Source organism: Elgaria multicarinata, chromosome 1 (assembly GCF_023053635.1).
Source record: "Elgaria multicarinata webbii isolate HBS135686 ecotype San Diego chromosome 1, rElgMul1.1.pri, whole genome shotgun sequence".
In the NCBI taxonomy this organism is placed as follows: Eukaryota; Metazoa; Chordata; class Lepidosauria; order Squamata; family Anguidae; genus Elgaria; species Elgaria multicarinata.
Window position 1 is genome coordinate 151,331,699 of NC_086171.1, and position 16,758 is coordinate 151,348,456.

At 42.9% G+C, this 16,758-nt stretch overlaps 1 protein-coding gene across 2 annotated transcripts in view; it reads left to right on the forward strand.

Annotated features, from left to right (window-relative positions):
- Positions 1-16,758, forward strand: part of PDZK1IP1 (PDZK1 interacting protein 1) — a 355,951-nt gene that overhangs the window by 21,774 nt on the left and 317,419 nt on the right. Inside the window, exon 4 of one of the 2 annotated variants that reach the window (XR_010026045.1) lies at positions 69-1,444. Coding sequence is in view for 1 of the 2 variants with exons in the window: in XM_063139340.1 (XP_062995410.1) it covers positions 69-177 (109 nt within the window). In the remaining variant the exon portion in view is untranslated. Of the gene's footprint in view, positions 1-68; positions 1,590-16,758 lie in introns of those variants that run through there. The other variant, XM_063139340.1, reaches the window with a different exon arrangement.

Here is a 16,758-nt window from a genome sequence, read left to right on the forward strand (position 1 = left end):
CCTTAAAGGTAAGGTGGCATAGAATATAATAAATCAACAATACATATTCTTTTTCCCTGATATTTCAGGTGTGAAGAAGGACCCCACATTTATGAAAACAAGATTGAGGTTGAGTGTCACAGCAAAACTGAGTGTCATGCTGAAAACCACATTGATGACGTTACCACTTGCATGTAGCAACATCATCCCTGGTATCCCTCACATCTTATTTTTTTTAACATCCTCCTAAAGTCTTATAGACTCCATACATGTTGAGACTGGTTTTGCACATCTGTTTTTGAACATGGATTTAATCACATTGTTACAAGACATTGACTGACGGTTGACAGAAGTCAAAGTTTCTATTCTCACAGTGTTAAAACTCTTGCACACTGGATTTCTTTTATGTTATGAGCCGAGTTCTGAACTACACATATCTTTTGGGTAGAATAAACAGGCACATGGTGTTCTTTCTTTTAAAAAAATACTCAAAAAGGGGGCTCACCAACAGAGGCTTGTATTCAATGTTATTCTAACTTAGTCCCCATTTATTTCAGTGGGTTTACTCTAAGTAGGACTAACATTGTCTACAACCCCATATCTTTACACAACCTGCCTGTTGGCTTTTCCCATGGTCACTTATCATGCCTTCTTAGAGCTTTTTGCCAAATTGCTATACACAGCTCACACTTGAAAATCTTCCATGGCCCATTGTCATCTTCCACTGTTCATCATCTGGGTAATTCTTGACTAGAAATGATTCTTCCTACATGATAAAAGTTTTCATTCTGACAGAGCTTAAGGAAGCAGGAACCCTAAGTAGGGATGTTCCCAACCGATCAAATGAGTTTGGATTTCTATGAATCTGATCTGGACTGGCTTTTTCCACATCCCATGGATTCTGCAATCTTGGAGAATGTTTTTTTTTTTTTTACTTGTGTGTGTATGTGTGGGGAATTAGTGCATATTTGCACTTGTGCTGATGGGGATTAGTGCAAATGCTCATTAGCACAAGTTATTCCACCTGTGCAAGTGGAATAAACTTACCATACATCCTTAAATACCCAATTCCATCCAATGAGAAGACAATGGGCTGAACTATACCTGACAATCCATGAAAAACAGATGGAATGGATTTAACAAAATCCATATATTCCTAACAGTATGTAGGTGTTATCAGCTCATTATTGCATGCAAAGGTGAGGACATGATGATCTTCCACCTGGTGGCTTACATTTTATTCTTGCTCTGCTATGGAATTGGTGTAGGGACACACCTGTTACAAGGGTTTGGATAAGGCCAATATGAATCCAATCTACCCTTATACATGAGCTATCAGTTTTTCTTTCCATATCTGCATCGCATGAACTGAGGTATTCATTATCTACAAAAGGGGTGGTCAGATTGAACACCACCAGATGTTTTAGATGTCAGATCCGACAAGACCCTGCCAGTAATGCTGGAAGTTTAAGTACAAAACATCTAGAGTTCTACTGTTTGCCCACCCTGACCTACAAGTATATCTTCTTGGTTGTTACTTACAGAATAAAGACTGTTCTTAATGAATGCAGGAAAAAAATCCTGACATAATTTGCCAATATAAAACTGATTACTATGTATATTTTAATATTTCAAAAACAATAAAGAAATTTATTTTTAATTATAGTGTAGTTATTTTAATTACATCAAAGTGTGGATATTGACTGCTCAGATATGGGCAGAGTTCTTCATGTAACAGGTAGTCACAGGATTTATTCCACCATGCCTTTCCTACTGATTTGCATCCAGCTGCAGACGTTCCTCCTTCCTTAGAATTCCTACATTCTTCTCCTCCAACACCCTCAGTTCTACCAAATCTCAGATCTTTGTATTCTCCCATGGTATGTTACGATGGTGGCAACTTTGGCCAGATCTACACCAAGTTTGAAAAATGTGAATGGAGTGTGTCCTGGGCCTCAACAGTTGTCACTACCGTTATAAGACATTTTAAAGCAGTAGTGCAGATCCTGCCTTTGAGGTCCAAGAGAATATGTTGGTGGTAGACATTTCCTGTTCCTCCTCAACTGTTTTTCATCCTGTGTGTTGCTGGGAGAGACTGTGGAGACTGTGGAGATGGAGATGATGAAAATGTTCTAATATCCTCCTACATCTCTACTAGTGAAATGTTCACACAAGTCACTAAAAGTGCCATGAAAGCCGCTCTCATTCTAATTTTGTGCCTCTATAAATGAAGTTAATGCAGGCTAGAAACCAGAAGGAAAAAAGGGCAAAAGTATAGTACATTGTATTTGAATTAATGTTGATTTGTATTCATTCAAACTTGTACTTGAATTAAAGATATGAAAAAGCTGGTTTTAGCGTAATGAGTGAAAACACACTTTGGGCATGTCTAGACCATGCCTTATCCTGGGAATCACCCTGGGATCATCTCTGTGCATCCACATGATGCACAGGGGATCCTGGGGGCAGGGAGGGATAGTTCACTCCATTTCCCCAGGATAACCAGGATGGCTTTTAGCCCAATTTTTCCCGCAGACTCGGGATCATCCAAAGACCACGGGAGGTGTGGGCAGCAGTCCCAGTTTTGTCCTGGCTCCTCGAGCATAAATGCGAGGAGCCAGGAACCGGGCACAGAGCTCTTCAGGCGCTCTGTACCCATCAGGGGGAGGAGAGGGGGAGGGGGACTTTTTTTTAGCCTTTTAATTTTCACTGGAGCACGAGTGCACAAGTCCAGCTCTTCTCACTGGAAAAAAATGGCCACCGCAATGGATGTGATTCCCGGGATGTCACGCAGCCCATGTGGACTGAGGGGGAGGATCTCACAATCAGCATATCGTGAGATCCTCCCCCTCCACTCCCCTGGTGTAGACATGCCCTTTGTTTCTTTCAGTTCTACTTTTATTCATTCTTTGACTTAACCAGACCCTCGCCATCTATAACTTCTTATAAACTGAAAGCATTTTATAAACTATGCTTTGGTTACTCTTGTGTCGCATTTTTGAAAATAGGTTCCATTTTATAGGAATGCGTTGGCAAAATCCCTCCTCTTCCCAATGCCTGCACTCAAGCATTTTTTTTCTTTATGTGTGTGCAGCACAGCTGCGTTCTAGTATAGTAGACCTCTGCACATTTCAGAGCACTTTTGATGGGCTGGGAGGCACTGATGGCCCTGCTGACCCTCGCCTCTCCCTTTACTTTCCTCTTCATGCTTGTTGAAGCTTTGAAAACCAGACAGGGTGAAGGTGTAAGAAAATCTAGGCGTTCCGCTGTTGTTTTTAATGGGAGGTGAATCAGATCAGATTCCCTCATCTTCAGTGTATGCTTGGTGGTGGATGACCTTTCCCCAAATTGTTGGGATTTGGACTAGGTGTTTTTTGCTAGGCTGTTCATTAACCAGTGTTCATCTTGTTCAATGTGATAGGTTCAGTCTGAATAGTACTTTAATTACTGGGGTGCAACTAGATGCAACATAGTTCCATGAATTGAATGTCCAACATATTTTTCTTGTCCAAAAATCAGCTGCAGCCCTGCCCCCACAGTTTGCACTGGAGCCATAGTACAGACAAAATGAGACCACCTTAGCTCCCATACTGGTTTTCCAGTGTAAATCCTCCCAAAAGCTGTCATTAACTACAGAGGAGGAAACATACTACTTTTGGCTAAGATCAAGTGTAGTGTTTATAAATACTATATATCCAGATTTAGTGTGTCATTAGTGCCTCGTTCTATTTTCACATGAAATTTTATTTTATATTGAAATTAATTTTAAAATAAAACAACAACAAAAAAGAACATGCATAATAATATAACAAAATTGCTAAAGAAATTCACTCATTATAATTATAATTTCTGTCTATTATCAGTATGCTTGTGGAACAGCTAGAGTAAAACAGTCCATGCAGAAGCTCACTATTTAAAAGAAAAATGACAATACAGGTTATATAGCATATATAAGGTCTGTGTGTATTAGTTGTAAAAATAGAGGCAATTGTACTTGGTTGGAATTTGATAAAAAGTTGGAAGGGCTTGTACATAGGAAATAATTAGAACCCATGTGCCTGGCACCATGGGTACTAATTTATGGTTTCTATATATAAAATAGTATTCCATGCTTGCTGCACTTGCTGGGTAAGTTTATACATAATCATAGTCTCCCAAATTTTATCAACCCACTGTTGTTAATAGTTGCAGAAGGAAAGTGGCTCATCTTTTATTGGTTGCTTTGCCCAGGGATTGGCGCTGAACTGAATTTTCTGACTATGTCATAAGACCAGTAGGCTACGGAAGAACAGAACAAGTGGGTTGTTGAAGTCACAATGAAAGACATCTAGCAATAATGAAAGGCCCAACTGTCTCCAGGGAGGCTAGAATGAACGGGCAAATCAATTCAGGGTTTATCTTTTTTTAAAAAATATAAAAAATAGATCTTTGTCGTCCGTGTGTGGTTGCCCCTTTGACAGACAGCCTCTGTGCTATAGATGTATGGAATAATAATTTTCATTGCAAAGAGAGTAGGCAAGGCTCTCAGTGCCCAGGTGGTTTGTGGGCAAGGTTATGGACAGCAGCAGCATGTGTAGACAGCACAAGGTGGCATGAAAGTTTTCCTAGTCTCTGTTCATGCGAATGAAAGAAATTAAAATGCCATCCTTTGTGGTCTGTACACCCAAAAGCACTCAAACAAACATCCCCTGAGCCTCTCCTTATCACTTTATTACACCTGCTAGAATGAATAGATTAAAAGGCAGTGGAGGGAGTGGAGGCATACGAATCCTGCAGAAAGACTGGGTTTTGGGATTGTTAATTATTCTCTGGGGTCTCTAATCTTTAACTGGCAAACAGCATCACTAACTGTCTTAAACCTCCTCCTGGAAGACACTGATAATAAACCATCTGCATGAAGGAACCCAATTATCTAGCCCTCTGCAGCCGCCTCTGACATGGCTGTAGCAGCAGATAATAAATGCACAGTATGTAATAATGACACGTCATTTACGATTATCTCACAGATACATGACCTTTTAGCTCTATTGTTTGCACTTCTAAAAAGAGGGAGAAAGAATATTTGGTGCTGAGCACTCTCACACACACTCTCACACACATCCGTCTTCCTCAAACCTGTGGTGTTGTCACGAATGCAAACTGGAACCTATCGGGCTGTTTCCCTGGATTTATGGGCCCATCCCCTCAGACCTCTTTAATAAATGGCTGCTTGAGTTGCAGCCATCGTTACCATGGTGATGCAAGGAGAAGGCAAAAAAGGTACAGAAACAGCAGCATGCTGAAGGCAGCCATTTGGGCCTAACTTTTGAATGGTTAGAGATCTGTCTCCAGTATGACTTCCTCAGCTGCTCTTCCCCATTCCTATTTCACAAAAAGGAAATTCAACCCATTCCATGAGAGATGAGGTGGTATTTTACTGTCGCTTATGGGACCAGAAGCTCAATCTGACAGTTGTCTTGCTCTCAAAATTTATTTATTTATTTATTTATGCACCGCTTATCATAGCTGAAAGGTATCTCTAAGCAGTTTACAAAGAATGATTAAAATATATTAAAGTATGTTATAATAAATGCAAAAATAATATAAACATTTCTAAAAACATTTCAGCCAAGCACTCAATACTCCATAGTTAAAAAACACGCCACAGTTGGCATCTCCCAAATACCAGCGGGGAGGGGCATTCCTGCATTGAGCAGGGGATTGGACATGATGGCCTTGTAGGCCCCTTCCAACTCTGCTATTCTATGATTCTATAGCACCACGGAATAGGGCCACTTACTTCCAGGTTGTTGCCTGATGGCAACTGTGGTACAATCAGCAAAGCCTCTGCCAATGATCTTAGTGATTGCACAGGGGAAGGCCATCTGCTAGGTAACCCGGTTCCAAGCTATTCAGGGCTTTATATGCCAACAGCAAAGAAGTTGGCTTGGGAACTGAATGGCAGCTAGTGTGATAGATATGCAGTGGAAATGGTGTCCTGCCAGCAGTTGCTCTTCAAGCCATAAGTCAAGGGAAAGTTTGCTTGTGACAGCAACAGATCTCCACCCCTCAGCCCCAAGGCAGCCTTTTCAGAAAGCACCCTAATGCCTCCTTATCTGTAAATAACTAATGTTTAAAACTGATTAGCACAAAATGTAATTTAGGCTTCACATGAAATCTGACTGAATATAAAAAGGGAAGTTGCAACAGTATTCACTTTGTCTTTGGACTTCGAATGGAAAACAGCACATTGCTGAAATCCATATCAAGGAAGAGTCCCCTGCAGTAAAATCCTATGCATGTTTACTCAAGAGAAAGCCACATCAAGCTCAAGAGGACTTAGTAAGTGTGCTTAGGGTTGCACCCTTAACTGAACTTAATTGGATCCTATGTGTTTATAAACATGTACATTACATAGGTATCACAAACCTGCTGACTTGATCGAGTTTGACCACATCTTTTTAATACCATACCTCCTGGGTTCTGTCCACAGAGCTGTCTCAGTGCCACCAATAGGGAGCCCTCAAATAGGGAACTCCTTAAGAAAAAGTGCTTAAGAGGGTGTATTCTGGGTGCCAATCTATGACCCCCATGCTTCATGCCTTGAGTCATCACAGTCTTGTTCCATAGACACACTTCTTCACACAAGAAAGGATACACAAGCTTCTAGGTCAGCCTTCCCCAAATGATGCCCTTCAAATATTTTGGACATTAACTCCCATCAGCCAATGATCAGGAATGCTGGGATTTGTAGTCTAAAATATCTAGAAGGCACAAGCTAATCTAGGTGAATGAGGGTATTATCAAGCTTCCAGAGCTGCGCTAGCTTAGTGCATTTAAACCTCAAAGAGCACGTTTATTGGTAAATATGGAATTATGCATTCACAATTACAGATATGTTAGGAAACAAACCAAAAGGATGTACAATATGTCCAAGTGGGGACATCAGCACATTGAAGCTGGGGCAGATCGACACCTTATATATCATATAGATACAATCTCATCATGGTGATGCTATATCCCTCTAGTGCATTTATAACTTGTAGCAGACACAATGACATCTGTTGTGGTATTTTGGATAATATGAAATAATAAGTGGAAAATAATGCTTGAAAATTGGTATATGGAATGCATAATGTGCCCCGACAGTTATCAGTGCACTTCAGTACCGATAAAAAGCAGTAGTGTAGATCTAGTCCTAATCCTAATTATTATGAAAGGCAAGTGGGGCACGAAAAAATTAACTATCAGGATAGAGATATTCCTAATGATCAATATTTAGCTGGGCACTTATCAGTCTGTTAGGAAGCATGCTATTTTCCAGGCAGCCATGTTAGTCTGTTGCAGCAAAAACAACGAAGAATCGTGTGACATCTTAAAGATGAACACATTTATTATGGCAATGTGTGGGTAAGCGCTGCCAGCCACTTCTGTTTTCTGGATGGTGTCATCAGCCTGCTGTCTTAGCAATTGGGAGGCTGTGGGAGTACAGTTGCTGCTGGGAATTGGTTTATTTTTTAAAAAAAATAGGGAAGGAAGAATTATAGAGGAAAGGAAAGGAAGAATGATAGAGCCTGACAATAAAGATAGTAATTCTATTTGAGGTTTAAACTGGATTGTACATAGAAGTGGCTATAAAATCAACCCCCAGATGCCTTTAGAGCAGCGGTTCTCAACCTGTGGGTCGGGACCCCTTTGGGGGGTCGAACGACCCTTTCACAGGGGTCGCCTAAGACCATCGGAAAACACATATTTCTGATGGCCTTAGGAACCGAGACATTTTATTTATTTGTAATTAGAAATAAATATTTCACAATATATAATTACATATTGTTTTTGTGATTAATCACTATGCTTTAATTATGTTCAATTTGTAACAATGAAAATACATCCTGCATATCAGATATTTACATTACGATTCATAACAGTAGCAAAATTACAGTTATGAAGTAGCAACGAAAATAATTTTGTGGTTGGGGGTCACCACAACATGAGGAACTGTATTAAAGGGTCGCGGCATTAGGAAGTTTGAGAACCACTGCTTTAGAGAGAAGAGAGCAACATGAGTGTGCCCATCATATGGATCAACCCAAATTACTGTATATCATGCACAAAGAGCAGAAGTGATCTCTTTGTGTGTGCATAGAGAATGCATAGAACACTGCCAGATGGATCCCTGTAAAGAACTGCATGTCAGACCTCTTGGGCTACATTTTCTTCCCCCCACCCCAAATCAGCTCTGCAAGAATACTTCTTCAATAGCATTCAGTAATAGAATCAGTTGCCCAGGTCTCTGATGATGGAGTCCTTTGAAAAATACACCCCATCTTATCAGCCCCCATTCTGCCTTGCTGCGGGAGTCGGGTACCACGAAAATGAACAAGGATGGGAGGGGGTAGCTAAGGAGCAACTCCTTCAATTGGTCACTCAGTCACCAGGGAAACCATATTATCTATGAGTTCAGTATGTTGGTGTCTTAAGACTCATGTGGCAAATCTGAAACTGGGGACAGTGGTAGGAGAGAATTGATTTGCAAAGCACAGAATACATGGAGGGAAATAAACTTACAAGGATGATATGCACACTCTTCTCAGTTTGCATAATCTAAGAGCTCTTAGATATGCAAGCAGTCGTGAGAGGACAAAACAGTGATAAGCTGATTCTCATTTGGAGAAATGAATAGTGGGGAATGCCATCAGGAAGAGCAAACATTGGAAAAAATGAACACAGCAATATACAGTGTCTGATTGTTTCTCTATTTTTTTTCCTCCAGGCTGCAAGATGCTGCCTTATACTGAACCTTACACATATCCATGTAGCCCAAGATAATTTACACTAGCCTCCCCCAACCTGGTGCCCTCTGGTTGTGTTGGACTACAACCCCCATCATTCCCAGCCAGCATGGCCCATGTTATCTGGAGTGATGAGAACTGTAGTCCAACACAGCAGAAGGGTGCCAGGTTCAGAAAGGCTGATGGGATGGCAATTTCAGGAGTCTTTCCCAGTGCTACCTGAAGATGCCAGACCTTGAACCTGAGACCTGGGTGCTCCATCATTGAGTTACAGCCTTTCCCAAAGGATTTTGAATCCTACTAAACACCAAGCAGCTCATAAAAAGGGAGGGTTGAAAGGTTGAGCATTTTCTTAATGTACTTCAAAGTCAACAATAACTGACTTACAGCGACTTTGTTTTGCTGGGAGGGATCTACACTACTGCTTTAAAGCGCTTTATAACAGTTTTGACAACTGTTGGGGCCCAGGACACACTGCATATACAGGTTTCAAAACGTTTTCAAAGTGCTTTAAAGTGCTTTAAAAGCAATAGTGTAGATCCCCCACTGTCATGTAAATACTAAGATGTTTGTCCAAAGATGATTTCTTCATATCATCAAAGGTCTTCTGAAAGTGAGTGGGACCAGGAGATAGGGTGACCATATGAAAAGGAGGACAGGGTTCCTGTATCTTTAACAGTTGTATTGAAACGGAAATTTCAGCACGTGTCATTTGTAAATATGGGGAACCTGGTGAAATTTCTTCTTCATCACAACAGTTAAAGCTGCAGGTGCCCTGCCCTCTTTTAAATCTAGTCACTCTAGTATAGCTCCTGCAACTTTAACTGTTGTGATGAAGAGGGAATTTCAGCAGGTTCTCCATATATACAGATGACACCTGCTGAAATTCTATTTTCTATGCAACTGTTAAAGATACAGGAGCCCTGCCCTCCTTTTCATATGGTCACCCTAAGTTAACTATGATCTGGACATGGACTCTGAGCATTCACATCATGTCTAACCTTAGTATTATAGCTGTGTATTGTAATTGCTAAGTGTGCATTGTGTGTGGGGAAGAATTTGTTTCAAATCTCACTTCAACCATACAACTGCTAGGTGGATGTAGGTAAGCCACCAGGGGCAGATCCACACAGAGGCTTCGGGACGCCCTGAAGGCGCTTTAGGGCGCCCCGAAATCAATGATGTACACCCTACCTTAACCGTTCCAAGAAGAGGCGGAGGAGGAGGAGGCGGCCCCGCATCGCCCCTCGCGGGGACGGGATGAAGAGTTGCCGCGCCCGGCGGCTTTGCTGGGGAATCAGCTGCCGCCCACCTACCCGCCGGCCTCCTTTTGCAGGTGAAAAAGCCACCCGGGCCCACCCCTCGCTCGCAGGCAGCCGGGCGCGCCTCCTTTCCAGAGTGGGTTTCTCCGTCTCCGGAAGCCCCCCCCCGCGCCAGGTAGGGGTGCATCGCGCGGCCAGGATCGCCGAGGCGCTCGGTTGGCTGCACTTTAATGGCGCCTACTCAAGAGTAAGTCCTGCCGAGGCGTGCGTCGCGCACTGCCCACCCGACGGTGTTAGGGCGGCAGTCGGGGTTTTCCTCCGCCTCTTCTTGGAACGGTTAAGGTAGGGTGTACATCATCGATTTTGGGGCGCCCTAAAGTGCCTTCAGGGCGTCCCGAAGCCTCTGTGTGGATCTGGCCCAGGAAGCATAGCTCAGTGATAGAGCACATACTTTGAATCCAGAAGGTTCACAAGGTTAAATCCTATCCCTCTGATTTCCTATTAAGAGAGTGGCATTTAAAGGAAATGACCTGAATGAAATTTAAGCGACTCTGCTCATGTGGCACTTCTTAGCTCTTCAGTCTGACATATTAACTGTGTGATATGGTGTCTCAATAGCCACCATCAATGGTTCAGTAGTTGCATAGCTTTAGTATATTATTCTATATCCAACACCAGCAGGAATGAGAATGAGCAATTGGATGTTATATTTTACTCTACAAAAGAATCTTGGTTTAATTAAAGGGTAGAAAATATCTGCCTAAATATATTTCTGGCTAGCCCGTGGAGTATTTCACCATCTTGCCACTTGGATTCTAAGCCATTAGAAAGATACATGTAATTGTGCTTTCTAAACCCCTTTGCTGCCACCTTGTGTTTTGATTTAACATCACCCAAATTCACACACACACACACACACTTTCCCCTTTATCCTAGTCTACATGTTCGGATAGAGCTTAGAATGCTTTCATTCATAATTACCGGTGGCTTGAGGGTAGTGGTGGTAAGTTTAGCTTTATACTTCTATAGAGTGTAGATGGAGGTCCAGATTATTCTCCAAAGGCCTGCTGGAACAAAAACATTTTTGCCTGCCTCTGAAACCACATCAAGGAGGGAGCCAGCCTAGCTTCCCTGGGAAGAGAATTCCAGAGCACTGGAGCAGCCACCGAGAAGGCCCTCTTCCATGTTCCCAACAGGCGCGCCTGTGAAGATAGTGGGACTGAAAATAGGGCTTCCCCAGAAGATCTCAAAGCATGGGCAGGCTCATAAGGGAGAATACGGTCTTTCAGATAACCTGGACCTAGCTGTATAGGGCTTTATAGGTCATAACCAACATTTTGAATTGTGCCCGGAAACAGATTCTCAGGCAGTGCTTCCCAATCTTGGGTCCCCATTTGGTTTCGGGACTTTTACAACTCCCATCTTTCCTGACCATTGGACATTGCTAGGGGCAATGGAAGGTGTAGTCCCTCATCATCTAGGGTCCCAACGTGGGAAAGGCTGAAATGACCTGCAGCTTGACCAAAGCTTCTGTTACTTTATAGTAATTTCTGAAAGCACTGAAAACACTCTCTCCCCACATCTGAGGGTGCCTGACACTATCCCATTCATCAAGGTTACATCTGCATACATAAAATCGGATTGATTTTTTTAAAAAATCCTATAAGATATTCTGTGCTCATAGGAAAGCAGTCCTTCATTGAGATATAGCACGACAAATAGGGGTGTGCACGGACCCCCCTCTCCGCTTCACTTGCAGATCCACGATTTTCAGAGTGGGCCGCTTCACCCCGCCCCCGCTCCGCCCATTTCCGCTCAGCTCCGCTCGGAGCTCCGGATCCGGATCGGAGCTCCGTTTCCCCCCCCATAGGGTTGCATTGAAAGCTAAAAAATTATACAACTTTTTCTCTGTTCAAGTTAGAAACCTCATGTTTGGCACCATGACACCTCATGGATGTATACACACACACGCCAAGTTTCAAGCCAATCCCATCATCCCCTGATTTTTGGGGAATTTTTGAAAATCAGGCACCCCATTCAGACCCCTTGGGATAGCTCCGTCAATTTGCATGTTAGAAACCTCAAACTCGGCACCATGACAGCTTATCCATGTGTCCACATGGATGCCCAGACTCAAGGCAATCCCATCATCCCCTGATTTTTGGCGCGGCTCTAACCTCTAACGCACCACCCATAACCCCCCTTTCGATAGCTCCGTCAATTTGCACGTTAGAAACCTCAAACTCGGCACCATGATAGCTTATCCATGTGTCCACATGCACACCAAGTTTCAAGGCAATCCCATCATCCCCTGATTTTTGGGGAATTTTTGAAAATCGGGCACCCCATTCACACCCCTTGGGATAGCTCCGTCAATTTGCATGTTAGAAACCTCAAACTCGCCACCAGGACAGCTTATCCATGTGTCCACATGGACGCCCACACTCAAAGCAGTCCCATCATCCCCTGATTTTTGGGGAATTTATGAAAATCCAACACCCCTTTCCATAGCTCCGTCAATTTTGCACGTTAAAAAAACCCCTCAAACTCACCACCATGAAAGCTTATCCAGGGATACATACGCCGCACGCCGAGACTCAAGGCAGTCCCATCATCCCCTGTTTTTTGGCGGGGCTTAAACCTGCAAAATTTGGAACTTCCAAAACTCCAAGTGAGCGCAGGAAGGACTTCTCCCCTGAGTCAAAGCCACACACACACAACATCCCTGCGAGGTGGGCAGGGGAGGAGGGAGGGAAGGCAGGCAGGCAGGCATGCAGCTGGCATTTCTGGGGGCATAAGGAAGTGAGCCAAGGATAAGCCAGTAATGCATATAAAATGGAATAAATAAATAAATAAACAAAGGAGGGGTGGAATTAAAAGCAGCAGTGTTGCTGAATAAACAGCAAGAAGAACTTTAAAAAAAAGGCTATATCTGTCTTTTACCAGTAATAGGGGGACGTGCCCGGGGGAGAGGGAAGCAGCTGCCAGTTCAGCTCATGAAAGCCATTGCTTCACCAACAGCTCTGAGAAGTAAACGCTCACTTCAACTCATAATAGGCATTGCTCCACCACTAAGAGAAGTAGAACGCTCACTTCGACTCATGATAGGCATTGCTCCACCGTTTTACTCTCTTTGGAAGGCTCTGATGGCCTTCCAGTACAGGAGAGAGTGGGGGCACGTCCACAATGAGATGCCCTAGGGGAGCTCATCCCCTTGCACCACATCTTTTCAGTTGTTCTCCAAAGTTAGGGTGGGGAGCAGTGCTGTGTTTCTATCTCTTATTCTTGGCTTAGTATATGATTTCAGGTTGTGTTTGTGCCTTTGGTGGGGCTACTGTGTTAAAAAACACTGGGAAAAGTCCGTTCAGATTAAGAAAGAGAAGTTTCCCAGAATCCCAAGTTACCCGTTTTGCCTATCCCCTCCTCCAACTTTGGGATCATCATGACCGGGAGCTGACTCTGCCCCTCAGCCCTTTGAAAAAGGTATTTTTCCCGCCGATTTTTTAAAAAATTCTAGCGCGCGACCCGCACCACGCAGAGAGGTGAGAGTAGTCTCAAAATGACCCTCATCCATGACTCTCTGTGCACAAGAATTTTCAGAATGATAGCTTAAAAAACAACCCAGTTATCCCCAATTCTTTTCCTCAATGCAATCCTATGGGCGAAAACCGCCGTTTGACCCGCGCTGTCCGTTTGTTTACCCGATTTTTTAAAAATTCTAGCACGCGACCTGCACGACGCAGAGAGGTGAGAGTAGTCTCAAAATGACCCCCATCCACGACTCTCTGAGCACAAGAATTTTCAGAACGATAGCTTCAAAAACAACCTAGTTATCCCCAATTCTTTTCCTCAATGCAATCCTATGGGCGAAATGTTTTCAAGATGGCGATCGGAGTGCTCCGCCTGAAACAGTAGCTCCGAAAAATGGCCGCTTCTCTTCGCCTTGCTTCTAGGGGTCCGCGGTCCGCTTCTACTCTGCCTCTGGGTAAGGCGGAGCAGGCCAATCCGCTACTGCTTCTCCGCTCCTAATCGGAGCGGAGCACATGCCTAACGACAAACAATTGATTAGGATGCAATCACATGGCTGAGCCAACCATGTTTTAAACTGCAGTCCTATGACCACTCACCTGGGGTTAATCCCTGTGAAGCATAATGGGCTGTACTACTGAGTATACAGGAGTACACTGTAAGTATTCTAATAATACTTAGTATGCCCTAAAAAAGCTTTTGTCCTTAAGATTACTGATAGGATGTTGTGTGTACAGTTTCCTCCTCTTCTACAACTGAGTTCTCACTCAGCTCTTACTTATGCAGGCTTGACCTTTCCCCGTATTGCCACAGTTTATATGTCATCCTTCTCACCTCCCAGATGATATTCTTCTGTCGCCATTGAGCAACTAGGGAAAGGTTCATGGATTTGTTTTGTTTTTTGAGCACAGACGCTGTAAGTATTCCTCTAAATGGGATGAGTAATACCTACAGGGGTGGAGGCTGACATTCACAAAATGAGGACACCAACTTTCACCTAGAAGTGCATGGAAGATACTTAGAAGGACAGGAAAGATAGTTAGATACTTAGGTAGAGTAGCTTCACTACAGTGTAGACATGCAAGAATACTGAGAAAATTGCCTTAAGATGGCTTTAAAAGAGAGAGGAAGTGAGGTGTAGTTGTGGTTAGAGTGTTGGACCCAGCTTCTAGGTCCTACTTGGCCATGAAGCCCAATCGGTGACTTTGGGCCATTCAATGACTCTCAGCCTAAGCTAAAGAACAAATTTGTTGTGATGCTAAAATCAAGAGGAGGAGGATCATGTAAACTGCCCTGGGCTCCATGGAAGAAAGGTGGGTATAAAATGTAACAAATAAATGAATAAGGTGGTATTTCCATCAATGGCTGCTTGTCATGATGACTGCCCGGAACCTCCAAGTTCAGGCCTGCCACTGAATACCAATTTCTGGGAAGTAACAGCAGGAAAGGGCTTGCCTTCATGTGCATCTTGTTGACTTCCCAGAGGCATCTGGATAATCACTGTGGAAAATACTGGTGCTGGGATACGGATGCTTCCAGATGAGGCTTTTATTGTGCAATCATTATGCCTCATTGATGGATTTTTATGGATTCTGCATATGCTGTTGCCTTCAGTTTGTAGCCCTCGTTTATTTTCCCACCACTACTTCTGTCTTGTTTCTTACGAGAAAAAAAATCTGTTAAGGAAGGAAAGACAGAATAGCTGTGCAGTGCCTTTTGAGTTTTAGCTCTTGGAGCTCTTCATCTGAAAGCACCGTAGATGAACCTTTGGTTTGATCTAAGAAGGGTTCTTCTTGTTCTTAATATGTTTTTTTTTTAATGTTCTTTCAGCCCTGTTTTGGAGACTGGTTTTGCATGCAAGTTTTCAATATATTTTAAGTTTAATTAATGCATCGATTGCACAGTCAACAGCATGGATTAAACCCATCGCTCCACCTATTATTGGAAGAGGGAAAAACATCAAGAGTTTTATCATACTTTAATCTCTTTGATTTCAGCTGCAATATTTCAAACTTAATGTGGATCCAAACGATGTGATCTTGTGAATGCCACACTCCCAACATGCTGGGGCCAAAATGTCTGGTTCATTATTGAAAGCAGAAGTTTAAAGGCATACTTATCAACATAAATGAGGATCAGGAACAGCACCGGGTTGCTTCCAGATTTCAGGCATTTTCAGGTGAAGCTTTCATTGCACCATTGTCATGCCTCATTCACAGAATTTTATGTGCGGTTCAGAAGATGCCATCTTCCATTCCTACTCCTCTGGGATTTTTGCACCACTACTTCAGTCTCTTTTTTTTTCTTACCGCAGAAATTGCATCAAGGAGAAAATTACTGAATAGCTGCACAATGCTGTCTAGTTGGTAACACCTCAAGGTGTCCCTCTAGAAGCATTGTTAGCCATACATAGAGTAGACTGATTGAAATCAATGGGAGTTCGTTATGACACTTAGAGTAGGGCACCCAGAGCAGGGCTTTAGATGACCATCTCAGAGCATGGAAGGAGGTGGTCCTTTAGATACTGGGGCCCCAAGCCATGAAGGGCTTTGTAGGTTCACACCAACACCTTGAATTGGGCCTGAAAATCAACTGGGAGCCAGTGAAGATGTGATAATACTAATGTAATATGATCATAAGGTTCAGTTCCAGTCAGTACTTTTGCTGAAATATCTTGTGCTAAATGAAGTTTCCGGATCATCTTCAAGGGCAGCCCCATATATACTACATTGAAGTATTCTAAGTGGGAGATTATCGGGGCATGGATCACTGAAGTTGGGCTGTCACTATTCTTGGTGGGTTGTAGAAGGTGTACCAGCATAAGCTGGAAAAAAGCACTCTGAACCGAGAAAACACTTGGGCCTTGGATGACAAAGTTGGTTCCACAAGCACCCCTAAGCTAGGGACTTGCTACAGAATTCAGTCCCTTCATCATTCACCTGGGCACCACTCATGCATATAGTCAAATCACCCACCAGCAGTTCCTTTGTCTTACCTGGTTTAGCGATGTAAAATTTACAGAAATGTTGAAGGCATGGAAAAAAACAATTGTTTCCCGTTTTTTTCCAGAAAAAAACAAAAAAAATCAGAAAAATTGAAATAATGCAAGATTAGCACATTTTGCTGATTGAAAGACACTTTGTTACTTAGGAACGTAAAATGTAATTATGTCCAAGTTGGTTTGGCAGAAAATTATTACATTTGGTATATTGGTCGCC